At 41.3% G+C, this 23,018-nt stretch overlaps 1 protein-coding gene across 1 annotated transcript in view; it reads right to left on the bottom strand.

Moving 5' to 3' along the window:
• DCP1A (decapping mRNA 1A) overlaps nucleotides 1-23,018 on the bottom strand; it is a 262,738-nt gene that overhangs the window by 67,540 nt on the left and 172,180 nt on the right. Inside the window, exon 7 of the mRNA XM_053720746.1 lies at nucleotides 531-1,268. Within this exon, the coding sequence (XP_053576721.1) occupies nucleotides 531-1,268 (738 nt within the window). The remainder of the gene's footprint in view (nucleotides 1-530; nucleotides 1,269-23,018) is intronic.

The following is a 23,018-nucleotide window of genomic DNA, read 5'->3' as shown; positions in this document are numbered from 1 at the left end:
ATTTGGGTGCTCCATTTTTGCGAGTATATCTACTGCCATTTGTTGTCACATCCATTTGTTTTGGGGTTACTGGGCCATGGTGGCGTCTCTGTTTTCTTCTTTTTCTCATTTATGATATATTAATGTTTGTAATATGACATTTGCGGTCCTGGTGTGAACAAAAATCTAAAGTTTTGGAATCCTTTAACAGCTTTTGCTGTAGTGCTCTTTGCTGTCTCCTGCTGGACAGGAGAGATATTCCCACTAGTAATTGATTACGTTGTGGACTCACCATATCTTAGGAAAGAAAGGTCAATTTGAGAATATCCGTAAACTGGAAAGATTTAGAAATGACATGCTTCATTTGAATTCCATCTTCCGTTATTCTGTCTAAATTAGCATCCAAAAAACCAAACCAAAGATATTCTGCAATTGTTCTAGAATAATATAGTTAGTTACCTGGAATAGAAAGAAATAAATGAAGGCACGAGCCATATGTTTACCAACCTTTTATCTAAAAACCAAAAGTACCTACACAAGAGCTTAGTTACCTGGAGGGATGTCATTGGTAGATTGCTAACCGGCATGGTCTTCATTTGATTTCCTTTAAAACTCTCGGGCGTTGCAAGCTGGCTAACTGATGAAAACTTTGGAGCTATAGTTGTTTTGTTGATAGGCAGTGCTTGGGGAGGATCATGATGTGGGGTCAACTTGAGTTTCTGAAGGAGCTCAGCACTTGAATGTGAAGTAGTTGAAACACCAGGGTTGTTCATGGTAGCTAAATGTGTAAGGAATTGCCGATTGTGGGGTGCACTGCTGGGGTCAGACACTGGCTGACTCATTAATGACGGAACTTGCTTTACTGCTGTTTGAATGACCTGCATCATGCCTGTTGTATTACTGGAAGCAAGTGGAACGGATGTACTCAGTACGTCTGAGGTGGATGTTAAACAAAGACTTGGGCTTAAACGCACAGGATAATTTGAAACTGTCTGAGAGTCTGGTTGTGATACTGATCCTTGGGGAATTAATACAGGGGTCATGCACGATAGCTGACTGAAGTCACTAGCGCTTAAATTAAAAGTTGCAGGCTTTGCTTTCACTATAGTTGGTGGCTGTTTTTTTGATTGCTCACAGGAGAACGGCAAAAACGCATTATGTCCCCCTAAATCAAAATGGCGCTTCTCAGTCATTTCAATATTTGGGTATGAAGAGGAAGGTTGTTCTTTTGGAAGAGACGTTCCAAAGAGTTCTTCCACAGTGAGATGTTTCTGCCCCATCTGAAGAGTCTGTTTTATGAAAATAAAATATAAAATCTTAAAATAATATAATATAAAATGTCAGGACTATAGAGAATAACTTGATAACATAGTAAACACACAATGAATTTAGTGCAGATAGATATCCAAGAGGACAGGCTAAAGGACCGCCCCACATATACACACCTTGTCTAATCTAAAAAGGTTACACTGTTACTGGGGGTAACCAAATGTACTGGGATCCCTAGAGACTGAGGCCACAGTATATATACAGTCATATGCAAAAGTTTAGGCACCCCTGACAATTTTCATGATTTTCATTTATAAATAATTGGGTGTTTGGATCAGCAATTTCATTTTTATCTATCAAATAACTGAAGGACACAGTAATATTTCAGTAGTGAAATGAGGTTTATTGGATTAACAGAAAATGTGCAATATGCATCAAAACAAAAATTAGACAGGTGCATAAATTTGGGCACCCTTGTCATTTTGTTTATTTGAATACCTGTAACTACCTAGCACTGATTAATTGGAACACACAATTGGTTTGGTGAGCCCATTAAGCCTTGAACTTCATAGACAGGTGCATCCAATCATGAGAAAAGGTATTTAAGGTGACCAATTGCAAGTTGTTGTTCTCTTTGACTCTCCTCTGAAGAGTAGCAACATGGGGGCCTCACAACAACTCTCAAATGACCTGAAAACAAAGATTGTTCAACATTATGGTTTAGGGGAAGGCTACAAAAAGCTATCACAGAGATTTAATCTGTCAGTGTCCACTGTGAGGAACATAGTGAGGAAATGGATGACCACAGGCACAGGATGGTAAAAACAGTCAAAAACAGCCCACATACCACCTCCAAAGACCTACAACATCATCTTGCTGCAGATGATGTCACTGCATGGTTCAACAATTCAGCGTATGGGAGAGTGATGCGGAAGAAGCCTTTTCTGCACACATGCCACAAACAGAGTCGCTTGAGGTATAAAAACGCACATTTGGACAAGCCAGCTTCATTTTGGAAGAAGGTGCTGTGGACTGATGAAACAAAGAATGAGTTATTTGGTCATAACAAGGGGCGTTATGCAAGGCAGCAAAAGAACACAGCGTTCCACAAATACTTGCTAGCCACAGTAAAATTTGGTGGAGGTTTCATCATGCTGTGGGGCTCTGTGGCCAGTGCCGGTACTGGGAATCTTGTTAAAGTTGAGGGTCTCATTGATTCCACTCAATATCAGCAGATACTTGAGAATAATGTTGAGGAATTAGTCACAAAGTTGAAGTTACCCCGGAGCTGGATATTTCAACAAGACAACGACCCAAAACACTGCTCAAAATCTACTCTGGCATTTATGCAGAGGAACAAGTACAATGTTCTGCAATGGCCATCCCAGTCCCCAGACCTGAATATTATTGAAAATCTGTGGGGTGATTTGAAGCAGACTTTCCATGCTCGGCAACCATCAAACCTTACTGAACTTGAGATGTTTTGCAAGGAGGAATGGTCCAAAATACCTTCATCCAGAATCCAAACACTCATTACAGGCTATAGGAAGCATCTAGAGGCTGTAATTTCTGATAAGGAGACTTCTAAATATTGATGCAATATTTCTGTTGGGGTGCAAAAAATGTATGCACCGGTCTAATTTAATTTTGATGCATATTGCACATTTTCTGTTAATCCAATAAACCTCATTTCACTACTGGAATATTACTATGTCCTTCAGTTATTTGATTGATCAAAATGAATTGTCAGGGGTGCCTAAACTTTTGCATACAAGTGAGTGAGTGTGTGTGTGTGTGTGTGCATATATGTATGTATGTATGTATGTATGTATGTATGTATGTATGTATGTATGTATGTGTATATATATATATATATATATATATATATATATATATAAACACGGAAGGGAACTGCACTCTCATACCGGACCGTGTACACATCTCATGACCCTGCAACATGCTCAGCCCTGGGTGCCACTGGCACTCACAGGAAGCTGTGCTGTCCCCAGAGCCACAGGCAGGTAACCCCAGACAGGTCTTGGTGCAAGAACCATAGGGAAAATGACAAAACAAATTAATACAACACACAGAGAAAACCCAGCACTCACTTACAAGCTCTCAGCTAAGATTTAAAAGCAATCTTAGCTTTTGAGTGAAGTCCCACCCTCTCTATACGTCAGATTTGATCCACACTCCTGACAGAATGAATGTAAAACACACAGAGACAGTAAAAATACGCATGCACATAAGGAGCTCACATTCACTTCAGCCTGCCAGCTGTCTACTCTTATGATTGGTTAAAAGGGTAATGTGTAAAATAAAAAAATAAAAAAAACGGATGAAGGACGTCGTGGACATTTGATGGACAGCAATCTAAACAAGGGATATATGTCTACTTGCAGGTACTGATGTAGTTTTAAAAAAGTGCTGTTATATTATTTCAAATACATCGCTTGGTATAAAGTGAAAGGTCTGACTGTGCCATCACTGTAAAGGGACCGTTTACACCAATTCTCATATAACTGCATGTAATAGACGTTACGTTGCAAAGAAGAATAAGCACAGATACAAATCTAAAAATGCAGCATATAACTTTTTAAAAACTTACTTAGAAGCTCCCAGCTTAGCACTGTTGGCTGGGAGTCTGAAAATCAGCACAATGATATTTAAAAGTAAGCAAAACTATACATGTTTATAAAAACGCCCCCAGATGAGCTATATACAGGTATACCCCGCTCATACAGCGGGTTAGGGACCGGAGGCCCGCTGTAAAGTGAAAACCGCCTTAAAGTGAAACAAGCCTGTTTTAGCTTTCTTTTCACTTGCCAATGTGTTTAAAAACTTGAAAACATGTTTGAACTAACATATATTAGGTGTGCAATAGTTAAATGTTTAGTTTAACAGTAGCACAGCACAGTATTCAATAAATACTGCACCTGTAAAATAGTGGCAATTACTGTAGTAAAATTTGCCAGACTATAGCCCTGAGACACAAATTGCACTGTAATGCTGTAAAAAGGGTGAATTGCGCATAACAAAATGGTGCCAGTCACTTTTCTCACAATCTCACGATAATTACAGCACTGTTTAAAAATCCTTGGAGGGTGAACTTCAGCTCCACAAAGCGCTGTATTAGCGAAGCGCTGTAAAGTGAAGCGCTGTAAAGTGAGGTATACCTGTAAATGGATCATCTACAAAACATTTATGCAAAGAGAAATCTAGTGTACAATGTCCCTTTAAGGGACACTAAAGTCAAAATACACTCATGATTCAGATAGTGCACACAATTGTAAACAACTTGACAATTCAATTCCAGTATCTTAACCCCTCTGATGCGCATGACGAGGCGTTCTCATCATGCACATTGCTACCTGTAAGCGCATCACAAGCCCTTCTTGTCATGCACAGGGGATCGCCAATCAAACACGGTTTTCTGCAATCCCCATTACTATAAGTTGGGTATCATTGGTGGCCTAGTGGGCAGCACTCCCAGACTTCATGGGAGTGCCGGTGACATCACCATGTATGCACATGATGACATCACAAAGTGGGCAGAACCGGGAAGTTCAGTGTAGCTGCATGGGAACTGGATGTGGTGAGGTTCTTTAATCCTCTCGATCTCAGCTCCCATAGCAGCTACAAAACTCCAAGACCCCTCTCATTTAAAAGAGGACCATCAGCTCCTTCAAGTGGTCTTGGAGCAGTTCCACACAGCAAATCATTTCAAAATAAAGTTTAACAAAAAAAAAAAAAAACACACATGGGAGATTTACTTGGGAATGGGTCGTCATATGGGCATTAACAATTCTGGTATGTGTAGAGACCCCCTAATAAAGTCCCTCTCAAAAAAGTCATGATTTTTGTCTGTATAGACAGGTGATCACTTTGGAAATAGTAAACACCTTGCAAAAAAAAAGTGCCTTTATTTCTATACTGCACAATAGGACCTCTCTAATCTATATTATAAACCCAAAAGCTTGTATGGGCCCCTACTGATGACAATTTAGTAAGGGGATCAAAGGAACAGCAGTGGCCACTCTGCCATTCTCAGTATTATTTACTAAAATTTAACAAACAATTATACTTTTAAAAAAAAAAAAATTACATTTTTTGCCGCAGCTATTTTATTTACCATGAATTATAAAAGTAATAATGCTTTATTGTGAATTTGCTGGTCCTGTTGAAAAAACAAAATTTATGCTTACCTGATAAATTTATTTCTCTTGTGGTGTATCCAGTCCACGGGTTCATCCATTACTTGTGGGATATTCTCCTTCCCAACAGGAAGCTGCAAGAGGACACCCACAGCAGAGCTGTCTATATAGCTCCTCCCCTAACTGCCACCCCCAGTCATTCGACCGAAGACAAGCAAGAAAGAAAGGAGAAACTATAGGGTGCAGTGGTGACTGTAGTTTAAAAATAAAAACACCTGCCTTAAAATGACAGGGCGGGCCGTGGACTGGATACACCACAAGAGAAATAAATTTATCAGGTAAGCATACATTTTGTTTTCTCTTGTAAAGGTGTATCCAGTCCACGGGTTCATCCATTACTTGTGGGATACCATTACCAAAGCTTTAGAACACGGATGAAGGGAGGGACAAGGCAGGAACTTAAACGGAAGGCACCACTGCCTGTAAGACCTTTCTCCCAAAAATAGCCTCCGAAGAAGCAAAAGTATCAAATTTATAGAATTTCGAAAAGGTATGAAGCGAAGACCAAGTCGCCGCCTTACAAATCTGTTCAACAGAGGCCTCATGTTTAAAAGCCCATGAGGAAGCTACTGCTCTAGTAGAATGAGCTGTAATTCTTTCAGGAGGCTGCTGGCCAGCAGTCTCATAAGCTAAGCGTATTATACTTCTTAGCCAAAAAGAAAGAGAAGTTGCCGAAGCCTTTTGGCCTCTCCTCTGTCCAGAGTAGACAACAAACAAAGCAGATGTAAATAAAACTTTAAAGCATGAACCACATCAAGATTGTGTAATAGACGTTCCTTCTTTGAAGAAGGATTAGGACATAGTGAAGGAACAACAATCTCCTGATTGATATTCTTATTAGATACCACCTTAGGAAGAAACCCAGGTTTGGTACGTAACACTACCTTATCTGCATGGAAAATCAGATAAGGGGAATTACACTGTAAAGCAGATAACTCTGAAACTCTTCGAGTCGAGGAGATAGCTACTAAAAACAGAACTTTCCAAGATAAAAGCTTAATATCTATGGAATGCAAAGGTTCAAACGGAACCTCTTGAAGAACTTTAAGAACTAAATTTAAACTCCATGGCGGAGCAACAGGTTTAAACACAGGCTTGATTCTAACTAAAGCCTGACAAAACGCCTGAACGTCTGGAACCTCAGCCAGACGTTTGTGCAAAAGAATAGACAGAGCAGAAATCTGTCCCTTTAAGGAACTAGCTGACAATCCCTTCTCCAATCCTTCTTGGAGAAAAGATAATATCCTAGGAATCCTGACCTTACTCCATGAGTAACCCTTGGATTCACACCAGTGAAGATATTTACACCATATCTTATGATAGATCTTCCTGGTGACAGGCTTTCGAGCCTGAATTAAGGTATCAATGACCGATTCGGAAAAACCACGCTTTGATAGAATCAAGCGTTCAATCTCCAAGCAGTCAGACGTAGAGAAATTAGATTTGGATGTTTGAAGGGACCTTGAAGTAGAAGGTCCTGCCTTAGCGCCAGAGTACATGGTGGAAAAGATGACATGTCCACCAGATCTGCATACCAAGTCCTGCGTGGCCACGCAGGGGCTATCAAGATCACCGAAGCTCTCTCCTGCTTGATCTTGGCAATCAGACGAGGGAGCAGAGGAAACGGTGGAAACACATAAGCCAGGCTGAAGGACCAGGGCGCTGCTAGAGCATCTATCAGTGCTGCCTTGGGATCCCTGGACCTGGACCCGTAACAAGGAAGCTTGGCGTTCTGACGAGACGCCATGAGATCCAGTTCTGGTTTGCCCCATAGTTGAATCAACTGGTCAAATACCTCCGGATGGAGCTCCCACTCCCCCGGATGAAAAGTCTGCCGACTTAGAAAATCTGCCTCCCAGTTCTCTACTCCTGGGATATGGATAGCTGAGAGATGGCAAGAGTGAACCTCTGCCCATAGAATTATCTTTGAAACCTCCAACATTGCCAGGGGGCTCCTTGTTCCCCCCTGATGGTTTATATAGGCTACAGTTGTGATGTTGTCCGACTGAAATCTGATGAACCTGACCGCAGCTAGCTGAGACCAAGCCTGAAGAGCATTGAATATCGCTCTTAGTTCCAGAATGTTTATCGGAAGGAGGGCCTCCTCCTGAGTCCACGAACCCTGAGCCTTCAGGGAGTTCCAGACTGCACCCCAGCCCAGAAGGCTGGCATCTGTCGTTACTATAGTCCATTCTGGCCTGCGGAAACTCATTCCCTTGGACAGATGGACCCAAGATAGCCACCAGAGAAGAGAATCCCTGGTCTCTTGATCCAGATTTAGTAGAGGGGACAAATATGTGTAATCCCCATTCCACTAATTGAGCATGCAAAGTTGCAGTGGTCTGAGATGTAGGAGGGCAAACGGAACTATGTCCATTGCCGCTACCATTAATCCGATTACCTCCATACACTGAGCCACTGACGGATGGGAAGTGGAATAAAGAGCACGGCAGGAAGTTAGAAGTTTTGACAACCTGACCTCTGTCAGATAAATCTTCATTTCTACTGAGTCTATCAGAATTCCTAGGAAGGAAACTCTTGTGAGAGGGGAGAGAGAACTCTTTCCTTCGTTCACCTTCCACCCGTGAGACCTCAGGAATGCCAGAACAATGTCCGTATGGGACCTGGCGATTTGAAAGGTCGACGCCTGTATCAGGATGTCATCTATGTAAGGGGCCACTGCTATACCCCCCGGCCTTAGAACCACCAGAAGGGACCCTAGAACCTTTGTAAAGATTCTTGGTGCCGTGGCTAACCCGAAGGGAAGAGCCACAAACTGGTAATGCCTGTCTAGGAAGGCGAACCTGAGAAACTGATGATAATCCCTGTGTATCGGAATGTGTAGATAAGCATCCTTTAAATCCATGGTAGTCATATATTGACCCTCCTGGATCATAGGTAGGATGGTTCGAATAGTCTCCATCTTGAAGGATGGGACCCTGAGAAATTTGTTTAGGATCTTGAGATCCAAGATTGGTCTGAAAGTTCCCTCTTTCTTGGGAACTATAAACAGATTTGAATAGAAGCCCTGCCCCTGTTCCTCCTTTGGAACTGGGTGGATCACTCCCATAACTAGTAGGTCTTGAACGCAATGTAAGATTGCCTCTCTCTTTATCTGGTTTGCAGATAATTGTGAGAGATGAAATCTCCCCTTTGGAGATGAAGCTTTGAAATCCAGAAGATATCCCTGGGAAACAATCTCCAGAGCCCAGGGATCCTGGACATCTCTTGCCCAAGCCTGGGCGAAGAGAGAAAGTCTGCCCCCCACTAGATCCGGTCCCGGATCAGGGGCTACTCCTTCATGCTGTCTTAGAGGCAGCAGCAGGCTTTTTGGCCTGTTTCCCCTTGTTCCAAGCCTGGTTAGGTCTCCAGACTGGCTTGGACTGGGCAAAATTTCCCTCTTGTTTTGTAGAAGAGGAAGATGAAGCTGCGCCACTCTTGAAGTTTCGAAAGGAACGAAAATTAGTCTGTTTGGTCCTTAACTTGTTGAACCTATCCTGGGGAAGGGCGTGGCCTTTTCCTCCAGTAATATCAAAAATGATCTCCTTCAGTCCAGGCCCAAATAGGGTCTGCCCTTTGAAGGGGATATTGAGAAGTTTAGACTTTGAAGTGACATCAGCTGACCAGGATTTAAGCCATAGCGCCCAACGCGCCTGAATGGCAAAACCTGAATTTTTAGCCGTTAGCTTGGTTAAATGAAAAACGGCGTCAGAAATAAATGAATTGGCTAACTTAAGAGCTTTAAGCCTGTCAAGGATATCATCCAACGGGGTTTCTACCTGTAGAGCCTCCTCCAGAGACTCGAACCAGAAAGCCACTGCAGCAGTGACTGGGGCAATGCATGCAAGAGGCTGGAGAATAAAACCTTGTTGTATAAAGATTTTCTTAAGGAAACCCTCTAATTATTTATCCATAGGATCTAGGAAAGTACAACTGTCCTCGACAGGAATAGTTGTACGCTTAGCTAGGGTAGAGACTGCTCCCTCCACCTTAGAGACCGTCTGCCACGAGTCCTGTGTAGCGGCATCTATAGGAAACATCTTTTTAAAAGCAGGAGGGGGAGAGAACGGTACACCTGGTCTATCCCATTCCTTAGTAATAATTTCTGAAAACCTCTTAGGGATTGGAAAAATGTCAGTGTAAACAAGCACTGCAAAGTATTTGTCCATTTTACACAATTTCTCTGGGACTACAATGGTGTCACAGTCATCCGGAGTCGCTAAAACCTCCCTGAGCAACATGCGGAGGTGTTCAAGCTTAAATTTAAATGCTGTCTTTTCAGAGTCAGACTGAAGTAACGCCTTCCCTGAATCACAGAAGTCACCCACAGATAGAAGCTCTCCTGCTTCAACTTCTGCACATTGTGAGGGTATATCAGACATAGCTACTAAAGCGTCAGAGAGCTCTGTATTTGTTCTAGCCCCAGAGCTGTCTCGCTTTCCTTGTAACCCTGGCAGTTTGGACAATACCTCTGTGAGGGTATGATTCATAACTGCCGCCATGTCTTATAAGGTAAACGCATTGGACGCGCTAGATGTACTTGGCGTCCCTTGAGCGGGAGTTATGGGTTCTGACACGAGGGGAGAGCTAGATGGCATAACCTCCCTTTTGTCAGTCTCAGAAACCTCAGGTGATAAATCTTTAAAAGCCATAATATGATCTTTATAACTTATAGAAAGGTCAGTGCATTTCGTACACATTCTAAGAGGGGGTTCCACAATGGCTTCTAAACATAATGAACAAGGAGTTTCCTCTATGTCAGACATGTTTAACAGACTAGTAATGAGACCAGCAAGCTTGGAAAACACTTTAATAAATGTGAAAAAAGCAATAATATAAAAACGGTACTGTGCCTTTAAGAGAAAAAAAACTACCACATAAACTGCAAAACAGTGAAAAAAAGTAGTAAACTCTACGAAACTTTTACAGTGTGTATAAGGGACTAAAGCAGCATTGCACCCACTTGCAAATGGATGATTAACCCCTCAAGCCCAAAAACGAATTAGAAAAACATTAAAACTGCTAACAAACAGTCAAACACACTGCCACAGCTGTGCTGTGGCCCCTACCTACCCTTAAAAACGATTTCTGCAGGAACAAAACCCTCTATAGAGGTCCTATAAGCCAGAGCACTCCTTCAGGGAAGCTGGATGTCTCAGACTGAAAATCAACTGCACATTTAGAGCTTGAAAATAGGCCCCTCCCTACCATGCACTCAAAGTCAGAGGGCCTTAAAAAAGTACTCCTAGGAGTAATCTAACAAGCCATGTGGAAAACTAGGCCCCAAATAAAGATTTATCACCCTCAGAGAAAAAACGTTTTTATTTTTATAAATCATGCAAACGTTTTTACACTAATTAATATAAGTATTAACATGAATATTACCCTTATTTGCAAGCATGATCCCAGTTGTTTTTAAATCACTGTATCAGGCTTACCTTAAATATACCAGGCACTGTCAGCATTTTCTAGACCTTATCATCTCTTTAGAAAAAAATATACTGAACATACCTCAAAGCAGGCAATCTGCAGACCGTCCCCCCAACTGAAGTTTTCTTTCCATACTCTTCAGTTATGTGTGAGAACAGCAATGGACCTTAGTTACAAACCGCTAAGATCATCAAAACCTCCAGGCAGAATTCTTCTTACAATTTCTGCCTGAGAGTAAACATAATTTATGTAAGAACTTACCTGATAAATTCATTTCTTTCATATTAGCAAGAGTCCATGAGCTAGTGACGTATGGGATATACATTCCTACCAGGAGGGGCAAAGTTTCCCAAACCTCAAAATGCCTATAAATACACCCCTCACCACACCCACAATTCAGTTTAACGAATAGCCAAGAAGTGGGGTGATAAAAAAGTGCGAAAGCATATAAAATAAGGAATTGGAATAATTGTGCTTTATACAAAAATCATAACCACCACAAAAAAAGGGTGGGCCTCATGGACTCTTGCTAATATGAAAGAAATGAATTTATCAGGTAAGTTCTTACATAAATTATGTTTTCTTTCATGTAATTAGCAAGAGTCCATGAGCTAGTGACGTATGGGATAATGATTACCCAAGATGTGGATCTTTCCACGCAAGAGTCACTAGAGAGGGAGGGATAAAATAAAGACAGCCAATTCCTGCTGAAAATAATCCACACCCAAAATAAAGTTTAATGAAAAACATAAGCAGAAGATTCAAACTGAAACCACTGCCTGAAGTACTTTTCTACCAAAAACTGCTTCAGAAGAAGAAAATACATCAAAATGGTAGAATTTAGTAAAAGTATGCAAAGAGGACCAAGTTGCTGCTTTGCAAATCTGATCAATCGAAGCTTCATTCCTAAACGCCCAGGAAGTAGAAACTGACCTAGTAGAATGAGCTGTAATCCTTTGAGGCGGAGTTTTACCCGACTCAACATAGGCAAGATGAATTAAAGATTTCAACCAAGATGCCAAAGAAATGGCAGAAGCTTTCTGGCCTTTTCTAGAACCGGAAAAGATAACAAATAAACTAGAAGTGTTTCGGAAAGACTTAGTAGCTTCAACATAATATTTCAAAGCTCTAACAACATCCAAAGAATGTAACGATTTCTCCTTAGAATTCTTAGGATTAGGACATAATGAAGGAACCACAATTTCTCTACTAATGTTGTTGGAATTCACAACTTTAGGTAAAAATTCAAAAGAAGTTCGCAACACTGCCTTATCCTAATGAAAAATCAGAAAAGGAGACTCACAAGAAAGAGCAGATAATTCAGAAACTCTTCTGGCAGAAGAGATTGCCAAAAGGAACAAAACTTTCCAAGAAATTAATTTAATGTCCAATGAATGCATAGGTTCAAACGGAGGAGCTCGAAGAGCCCCTAGAACCAAATTCAAACTCCAAGGAGGAGAAATTGACTTAATGACAGGTTTTATACGAACCAAAGCTTGTACAAAACAATGAATATCAGGAAGATTAGCAATCTTTCTGTGAAAAAGAACAGAAAGAGCAGAGATTTGTCCTTTCAAGGAACTTGCGGACAAACCTTTATCTAAACCATCCTGAAGAAACTGTAAAATTCTTGTAATTCTAAAGAATGCCAAGAAAAATGATGAGAAAGACACCAAGAAATATAAGTCTTCCAGACTCTATAATATATCTCTCTGGATACAGATTTACGAGCCTGTAACATAGTATTAATCACAGAGTCAGAGAAACCTCTTTGACTAAGAATCAAGCGTTCAATCTCCATACCTTTAAATTTAAGGATTTGAGATCCTGATGGAAAAAAGGACCTTGCGACAGAAGGTCTGGTCGTAGCGGAAGAGTCCACGGATGGCAAGAGGCCATCCGGACAAGATCCGCATACCAAAACCTGTGAGGCCATGCCGGAGCTACCAGCAGAACAAACAAGCATTCCTTCAGAATCTTGGAGATTACTCTTGGAAGAAGAACTAGAGGCGGAAAGATATAAGCAGGATGATACTTCCAAGGAAGTGATAATGCATCCACTGCTTCCGCCTGAGGATCCCGGGATCTGGACAGATACCTGGGAAGTTTCTTGTTTAGATGAGACACCATCAGATCTATTTCTGGAAGCTCCCATATTTGAACAATCTGAAGAAATACCTCTGGGTGAAGAGACCATTCGCCCGGATGCAACGTTTGGCGACTGAGATAATCCGCTTCCCAATTGTCTATACCTGGGATATGAACCGCAGAGATTAGACAGGAGCTGGATTCCGCCCAAACCAGAATTCGAGATACTTCTTTCATAGCCAGAGGACTGTGAGTCCCTCCTTGATGATTGATGTATGCCACAGTTGTGACATTGTCTGTCTGAAAACAAATGAACGATTCTCTCTTCAGAAGAGGCCAAGACTGAAGAGCTCTGAAAATTGCACAGAGTTCCAAAATATTGATCGGAAATCTCACCTCCTGAGATTCCCAAACCCCTTGTGCCGTTAGAGACCCACACACAGCTCCCCAACCTGTAAGACTTGCATCTGTTGAAATTACAGTCCAGGTCGGAAGCACAAAAGAAGCCCCCTGAATTAAACGATGGTGATCTGTCCACCACGTTAGAGAGTGTCGTACAATCGGTTTTAAAGATATTAATTGAGATATCTTTGTGTAATCCCTGCACCATTGATTCAGCATACAGAGCTGAAGAGGTCGCATGTGAAAACGAGCAAAGGGGATCGCGTCCGATGCAGCAGTCATAAGACCTAGAATTTCCATGCATAAGGCTACCGAAGGGAATGATAGTGACTGAAGGTTTCGACAAGCTGAAATCAATTTTAGACGTCTCTTGTCTGTTAAAGACAGAGTCATGGACACTGAATCTATCTGGAAACCCAGAAAAGTTACCCTTGTCTGAGGAATCAATGAACTTTTTGGTAAATTGATCCTCCAACCATGATCTTGAAGAAACAACACAAGTCGATTCGTATGAGATTCTGCTAAATGTAAAGACTGAACAAGTACCAAGATATCGTCCAAATAAGGAAATACCACAATACCCTGTTCTCTGATTACAGACAGAAGGGCACCGAGAACCTTTGTAAAAATTCTTGGAGCTGTAGCTAGGCCAAACGGCAGAGCCACAAACTGGTAATGCTTGTCCAGAAAAGAGAATCTCAGGAACTGATAATGATCTGGATGAATCGGAATATGCAGATAAGCATCCTGTAAATCTATTGTGGACATATAATGCCCTTGCTGAACAAAAGGCAAGATAGTCCTTACAGTTACCATTTTGAACGTTGGTACCCTTACATAACGATTCAATATTTTTAGATCCAGAACTGGTCTGAAGGAATTCTCCTTCTTCGGTACAATGAAGAGATTTGAATAAAACCCCATCCCCTGTTCCAGAACTGGAACTGGCATAATTACTCCAGCCAACTCTAGATCTGAAACACAATTCAGAAATGCTTGAGCTTTCACTGGATTTACTGGGACACGGGAAAGAAAAAATCTCTTTGCAGGAGGTCTCATCTTGAAACCAATTCTGTACCCTTCTGAAACAATGTTCTGAATCCAAAGATTGTGAACAGAATTGATCCAAATTTCTTTGAAAAAACGTAACCTGCCCCCTACCAGCTGAGCTGGAATGAGGGCCGCACCTTCATGTGGACTTAGAAGCAGGCTTTGCCTTTCCAGAAGGCTTGGATTTATTCCAGACTGGAAATGGTTTCCAAACTGAAACTGCTCCTGAGGATGAAGGATCAGGCTTTTGTTCTTTGTTGAAACGAAAGGAACGAAAACGATTATTAGCCCTGTTTTTACCCTTAGATTTTTTATCCTGTGGTAAAAAAGTTCCTTTCCCACCAGTAACAGTTGAGATAATAGAATCCAACTGAGAACCAAATAATTTGTTACCCTGGAAAGAAATGGAAAGTAGAGTTGATTTAGAAGCCATATCAGCATTCCAAGTTTTAAGCCATAAAGCTCTTCTAGCTAAAATAGCTAGAGACATAAACCTGACATCAACTCTGATAATATCAAAAATGGCATCACAGATAAAATTATTAGCATGCTGAAGAAGAATAATAATATTATGAGAATCATGATCTGTTACTTGTTGTGCTTAAGTCTCCAACCAAAACGTTGAAGCTGCAGCAACATCAGCCAAAGATATAGCAGGTCTAAGAAGATTACCTGAACACAGATAAGCTTTTCTTAGAAAGGATTCAATTTTCCTATCTAAAGGATCTTTAAACGAAGTACCATCTGACGTAGGAATAGTAGTACGTTTAGCAAGGGTAGAAATAGCCCCATCAACTTTAGGGATTTTGTCCCAAAATTCTAATCTGTCAGACGGCACAGGATATAATTGCTTAAAACGTTTAGAAGGAGTAAATGAATTACCCAATTTATCCCATTCTCTGGAAATTACTTCAGAAATAGCATTAGGAACAGGAAAAACTTCTGGAATAACCACAGGAGATTTAAACACCTTATCTAAACGTTTAGAATTAGTACCTCTATTTCTAAAGCAATTAGTACTTCTTTAAGTAAAGAACGAATAAATTCCATTTTAAATAAATATGAAGATTTATCAGCATCAATCTCTGAGACAGAATCCTCTGAACCAGAAGAGTCATCAGAATCAGAATGATGATGTTCATTTAAAAATTCATCTGTAGAGAGAGAAGTTTTAAAAGATTTTTTATGTTTACTAGAAGGAGAAATAACAGACATAGCCTTCTTGATGGATTCAGAAACAAAATCTCTTATGTTATCAGGAACATTCTGCACCTTAGATGTTGAGGGAACTGCAACAGGCAATGGTACATTACTAAAGGAAATATTATCTGCTTTAACAAGTTTGTCATGACAATTAATACAAACAACAGCCGGAGGAATAGCTACCAAAAGTTTACAGCAGATACACTTAGCTTTGGTAGTTCCAGCACTAGACAGCGATTTTCCTGAAGTATCTTCTGACTCAGATGCAACGTGAGACATCTTGCAATATGTAAGAGAAAAAACAACATATAAAGCAAAATTGATCAAATTCCTTAAATGACAGTTTCAGGAATGGGAAAAAATGCCAATAAACAAGCTTCTCGTAACCAGAAGCAAAGAAAAAATGAGACTGAAATAATGTGGAGACAAAAGCGACGCCCATATTTTTTGGCGCCAAAAATGACGCCACATCCGGAACGCCGACATTTTTGGCGCAAAAGGACGTCAAAAAATGACGCAACTTCCGGCGACACGTATGACGCCGGAAACAGAAAAGATTTTTTGCGCCAAAAAAGTCTGCGCCAAGAATGACGCAATAAAATGAAGCATTTTCAGCCCCCGCGAGCCTAACAGCCCACAGGGAAAAAAAGTCAAATTTTTAAGGTAAGAAAAAATGATTGATTCAAACGCATTATCCCAAATATGAAACTGACTGTCTGAAAATAAGGAATGTTGAACATTCTGAGTCAAGGCAAATAAATGTTTGAATACATATATTTAGAACTTTATAAATAAAGTGCCCAACCATAGCTTAGCGTGTCACAGAAAATAAGATTTACTTACCCCAGGACACTCATCTACATGTTTGTAGAAAGCCAAACCAGTACTGAAACGAAAATCAGCAGAGGTAATGGAATATAAATAAGAGTATATCGTCAATCTGAAAAGGGAGGTAAGAGATGAATCTCTACGACCGATAACAGAGAACCTATGAAATAGACCCCGTAGAAGGAGATCACTGCATTCAAATAGGCAATACTCTCCTCACATCCCTCTGACATTCACTGCACGCTGAGAGGAAAACCGGGCTCCAACTTGCTGCGGAGCGCATATCAACGTAGAATCTAGCACAAACTTACTTCACCACCTCCATAGGAGGCAAAGTTTGTAAAAAACTGAATTGTGGGTGTGGTGAGGGGTGTATTTATAGTCATTTTGAGGTTTGGGAAACTTTGCCCCTCCTGGTAGGAATGTATATCCCATACGTCACTAGCTCATGGACTCTTGCTAATTACATGAAAGAAAAAACAGTACAACGCTGGTACCGTTTAAAAAACAAACTTTTGATTGAAGGTAAAAACTACACTAAGTCACCACATCTCTCTTGATACTTCATTTCTTGTTGAGAGCTGCAAGAGAATGACTGGGGGTGGCAGTTAGGGGAGGAGCTATATAGACAGCTCTGCTGTGGGTGTCCTCTTGCAGCTTCCTGTTGGGAAGGAGAATATCCCACAAGTAATGGATGAACCTGTGGACTGGATACACCTTTACAAGAGAAAAACAATATATACTTTGTGTGGGTCATTCATTGCAATTTGATTTACCACAGGGTTTAAATGAAGGTAGCAAAAAAGTAAAAAAATTACTGGTGTAAAAAAAAAAGAAAAAAAAAAAAAAAAAAAAAATAGGCTTAGCAGTGAAAGGGTTAATGTACACAATCTGTTATATGCACACTTTCTGAGGCACAGGCACCTACTGAGTATGTGCAAGAATTCACAATATATACATATACGTATTTTGTGATTGGCTGATGGCTGTCACATGATGCAGTGGGAAGTAAAATTTAACTAACTTTGAAATTTGTCAGAAAAAAAATCTGTTACTCATTAGAAATTTAGACTAAGTGCTATTGCTTTATCTTTTTATTATGCATTTATTGGTTATGCTATACTGCTGTGTGTAGTGGTCCTTTAACTAGAAATAAAAAGATATCTGAAAATTGTGAAGAGGGACGATGCTATATATCCACCAGTCACATCACATGAGTGGCAAAATAATGGTCTTGTCACACAAAATATAAAAACATAGCTGACCCTACTTTTAATCTAGCAAGTGTTCTGTTCAGTAACTTGCATTGTCAAGATGCAGAATTAAAGCAACGTGACGATCTGCACTTTGTTTAGTTTTTTTTAATATTTTTCTATAATCAATAACAGTGATATAATGCAACCCTAACAAAATATGCACGTTATGTAGAGTAACTGTGTTGTTAATGTTCCTTGATCAAAAACTCCACTGTTTTCACCAACATGTAGAGAGATTAAAGGGACAGTCTAGTCAAAAATAAACTTTCATGATTCAGATAGAGAATGTCATTTTAAACAATTTTCCAATTTACTTTTATCATCAAATTTACTTTATTCTCTTGGTATTCTTTGTTGAAAGCTAAACCTATGAAGGCTCATATGCTAATTTCTTAGCCCTTGAAGGCCACCTCTTACCTGAATGCATTTTGACGGTTTTTCACAACTAGAGGGTGTTAGTTTGTGTGTGCCATATAGATAACATTGTGCTCATTCCCATGGAGTTGCCTAGGAGTCGGCACGGATTGGCTAAAATGCAAGTCTGTCAAAAAAAAAAAACTAAAATAAGGGGGCAGTCTGCAGAGGCTTAGATACAAGGTAATCACAGAGGTAAAAAGTATATTAATATAACCGTGTTGGTTTTGCAAAATTGGGGAATGTGTAACAAAGGGATTATATGTCTTTTTAAACAATAACAATTCTGGTTTAGACTGTCCCTTTAAATTTACACTAAAGGAAATTTTCAACACTTGAAAGAAAAAAAAAGTCAATTTTTTTCTTTAATTTAGCAGGGTCTGTGTATGCCTAGAGAAACCAGAGAGAATAAATCTCTTAAAAGGACCAAAAATAAAATGATGCATTATGCATATAAAAACAGAATTTATGTTTACCTGATAAATTACTTTCTCCAACGGTGTGTCCGGTCCACGGCGTCATCCTTACTTGTGGGATATTCTCTTCCCCAACAGGAAATGGCAAAGAGCCCAGCAAAGCTGGTCACATGATCCCTCCTAGGCTCCGCCTTCCCCAGTCATTCGACCGACGTAAAGGAGGAATATTTGCATAGGAGAAATCATATGATACCGTGGTGACTGTAGTTAAAGAAAATAAATTATCAGACCTGATTAAAAAAACCAGGGCGGGCCGTGGACCGGACACACCGTTGGAGAAAGTAATTTATCAGGTAAACATAAATTCTGTTTTCTCCAACATAGGTGTGTCCGGTCCACGGCGTCATCCTTACTTGTGGGAACCAATACCAAAGCTTTAGGACACGGATGAAGGGAGGGAGCAAATCAGGTCACCTAGATGGAAGGCACCACGGCTTGCAAAACCTTTCTCCCAAAAATAGCCTCAGAAGAAGCAAAAGTATCAAATTTGTAAAATTTAGTAAAAGTGTGCAGTGAAGACCAAGTCGCTGCCTTACATATCTGATCAACAGAAGCCTCGTTCTTGAAGGCCCATGTGGAAGCCACGGCCCTAGTGGAATGAGCTGTGATTCTTTCAGGAGGCTGCCGTCCGGCAGTCTCGTAAGCCAATCTGATGATGCTTTTAAGCCAAAAAGAGAGAGAGGTAGAAGTTGCTTTTTGACCTCTCCTTTTACCAGAATAAACAACAAACAAGGAAGATGTTTGTCTAAAATCCTTTGTAGCATCTAAATAGAATTTTAGAGCACGAACTACATCCAAATTGTGCAACAAACGTTCCTTCTTTGAAACTGGATTCGGACACAAAGAAGGCACGACTATCTCCTGGTTAATGTTTTTGTTAGAAACAACTTTCGGAAGAAAACCAGGTTTAGTACGCAAAACCACCTTATCTGCATGGAACACCAGATAAGGAGGAGAACACTGCAGAGCAGATAACTCTGAAACTCTTCTAGCAGAAGAAATTGCAACCAAAAACAAAACTTTCCAAGATAATAACTTAATATCAACGGAATGTAAGGGTTCAAACGGAACCCCCTGAAGAACTGAAAGAACTAAATTGAGACTCCAAGGAGGAGTCAAAGGTTTGTAAACAGGCTTGATTCTAACCAGAGCCTGAACAAAAGCTTGAACATCTGGCACAGCCGCCAGCTATTTGTGAAGTAAAACAGATAAAGCAGAAATCTGTCCCTTCAAAGAACTTGCAGATAATCCTTTCTCCAAACCCTCTTGTAGAAAGGATAGAATCTTAGGAATTTTAATCTTGTTCCATGGGAATCCTTTAGATTCACACCAACAGATATATTTTTTCCATATTTTATGGTAAATTTTTCTAGTTACAGGCTTTCTGGCCTGAACAAGAGTATCAATGACAGAATCTGAGAACCCTCGCTTTGATAAAATCAAGCGTTCAATCTCCAAGCAGTCAGTTGGAGTGAGACCAGATTCGGATGTTCGAACGGACCTTGAACAAGAAGGTCCCGTCTCAAAGGTAGCTTCCATGGTGGAGCCGATGACATATTCACCAGGTCTGCATACCAAGTCCTGCGTGGCCACGCAGGAGCTATCAAGATCACCGATGCCCTCTCCTGATAGATCCTGGCTACCAGCCTGGGGATGAGAGGAAACGGTGGGAATACATACGCTAGTTTGAAGGTCCAAGGTGCTACTAGTGCATCTACTAGAGTCGCCTTGGGATCCCTGGATCTGGACCCGTAGCAAGGAACCTTGAAGTTCTGACGAGAGGCCATCAGATCCATGTCTGGACTGCCCCACAACTGAGTAATTTGGGCAAAGATTTCCGGATGGAGTTCCCACTCCCCCGGATGAAATGACTGACGACTCAGAAAATCCGCTTCCCAATTTTCCACTCCTGGAATGTGGATTGCAGACAAGTGGCAGGAGTGAGACTCCTCCCAATGAATGATTTTGGTCACTTCTTCCATCGCCAGGGAACTCCTTGTTCCCCCCTGATGGTTGATGTACGCAACAGTCGTCATGTTGTCCGATTGAAACCGTATGAATTTGGCCTTTGCTAGCTGAGGCCAAGCCTTGAGAGCATTGAATATCGCTCTTAGTTCCAGAATATTTATCGGGAGAAGAGATTCTTCCCGAGACCAAAGACCCTGAGCTTTCAGGAGTCCCCAGACCGCGCCCCAGCCCACCAGACAAGCGTCGGTCGTGACAATGACCCACTCTGGTCTGCGGAAGCTCATCCCCTGTGACAGGTTGTCCAGGGACAGCCACCAACGGAGTGAATCTCTGGTCCTCTGATCTACTTGTATCGTCGGAGACAAGTCTGTATAATCCCCATTCCACTGACTGAGCATGCACAGTTGTAATGGTCTCAGATGAATTCGCGCAAAAGGAACTATGTCCATTGCCGCGACCATCAAACCTATTACTTCCATGCACTGCGCTATGGAAGGAAGAGGAACAGAATGAAGAACTTGACAAGAGTTTAGAAGTTTTGATTTTCTGGCCTCTGTCAGAAAAATCCTCATTTCTAAGGAGTCTATTATTGTTCCCAAGAAGGGAACTCTTGTTGACGGAGATAGAGAACTTTTTTCTACGTTCACTTTCCACCCGTGAGATCTGAGAAAGGCCAGGACGATGTCCGTGTGAGCCTTTGCTTGTGGAAGGGACGACGCTTGAATCAGGATGTCGTCCAAGTAAGGTACTACTGCAATGCCCCTTGGTCTTAGCACCGCTAGAAGGGACCCCAGTATCTTTGTGAAAATTCTTGGAGCAGTGGCTAATCCGAACGGAAGTGCCACAAACTGGTAATGCTTGTCCAGGAAGGCGAACCTTAGGAACCGATGATGTTCCTTGTGGATAGGAATATGTAGATACGCATCCTTTAAATCCACCGTGGTCATGAATTGACCTTCCTGGATGGAAGGAAGAATTGTTCGAATGGTTTCCATTTTGAACGATGGAACCTTGAGAAACTTGTTTAGGATCTTGAGATCTAAGATTGGTCTGAATGTTCCCTCTTTTTTGGGATCTATGAACAGATTGGAGTAGAACCCCATCCCTTGTTCTCCTAATGGAACAGGATGAATCACTCCCATTTTTAACAGGTCTTCTACACAATGTAAGAATGCCTGTTTTTTTATGTGGTCTGAAGACAATTGAGACCTGTGGAACCTCCCCCTTGGGGGAAGCCCCTTGAATTCCAGAAGATAACCTTGGGAGACTATTTCCAGCGCCCAAGGATCCAGAACATCTCTTGCCCAAGCCTGAGCGAAGAGAGAGAGTCTGCCCCCCACCAGATCCGGTCCCGGATCGGGGGCCAACATCTCATGCTGTCTTGGTAGCAGTGGCAGGCTTCTTGGCCTGCTAACCTTTGTTCCAGCCTTGCATTGGCCTCCAGGCTGGCTTGGCTTGAGAAGTATTACCCTCTTGCTTAGAGGATGTAGCACTTGGGGCTGGTCCGTTTCTGCGAAAGGGACGAAAATTTGGTTTATTTTTAGCCTTGAAAGACCTATCCTGAGGAAGGGCGTGGCCCTTACCCCCAGTGATATCAGAAATAATCTCTTTCAAGTCAGGACCAAACAGCGTTTTCCCCTTGAAAGGAATGTTAAGCAATTTATTCTTGGAAGACGCATCCGCTGACTAAGATTTTAGCCAAAGCGCTCTGCGCGCCACAATAGCAAACCCAGAATTTTTCGCTGCTAATCTAGCCAATTGCAAAGTGGCGTCTAAGGTGAAAGAGTTAGCCAATTTGAGAGCATGGATTCTGTCCAAAATCTCCTCATAAGAAAAATCTTTATTGAGCGCCTTTTCTAGTTCATCGAACCAGAAACACGCTGCTGTAGTGACAGGAACAATGCATGAAATTGGTTGTAGAAGGTAACCTTGCTGAACAAACATCTTTTTAAGCAAACCCTCTAATTTTTTATCCATAGGATCTTTGAAAGCACAACTATCTTCTATGGGTATAGTGGTGCGTTTGTTTAGAGTAGAAACCGCCCCCTCGACCTTGGGGACTGTCTGCCATAAGTCCTTTCTGGGGTCGACCATAGGAAACAATTTCTTGAATATAGGGGGAGGGACGAAAGGTATGCCGGGCCTTTCCCATTCTTTGTTTACAATATCCGCCACCCGCTTGGGTATAGGAAAAGCTTCGGGGGGCCCCGGGACCTCTAGGAACTTGTCCATCTTACATAATTTCTCTGGAATGACCAAATTCTCACAATCATCCAGAGTAGATAACACCTCCTTAAGCAGAGCGCGGAGATGTTCCAATTTAAATTTGAATGTAATCACATCAGGTTCAGCTTGTTGAGAAATTTTCCCTGAATCTGAAATTTCTCCCTCAGACAAAACCTCCCTGGCCCCCTCAGACTGGTGTAGGGGCACTTCAGAAC

This window comes from Bombina bombina, chromosome 7 (genome assembly GCF_027579735.1).
Source record: "Bombina bombina isolate aBomBom1 chromosome 7, aBomBom1.pri, whole genome shotgun sequence".
In the NCBI taxonomy this organism is placed as follows: domain Eukaryota; kingdom Metazoa; phylum Chordata; class Amphibia; order Anura; family Bombinatoridae; genus Bombina; species Bombina bombina.
The sequence above is the reverse complement of the archived record's forward strand: the minus strand, read 5'-3'. Positions and strand labels throughout refer to the sequence as shown.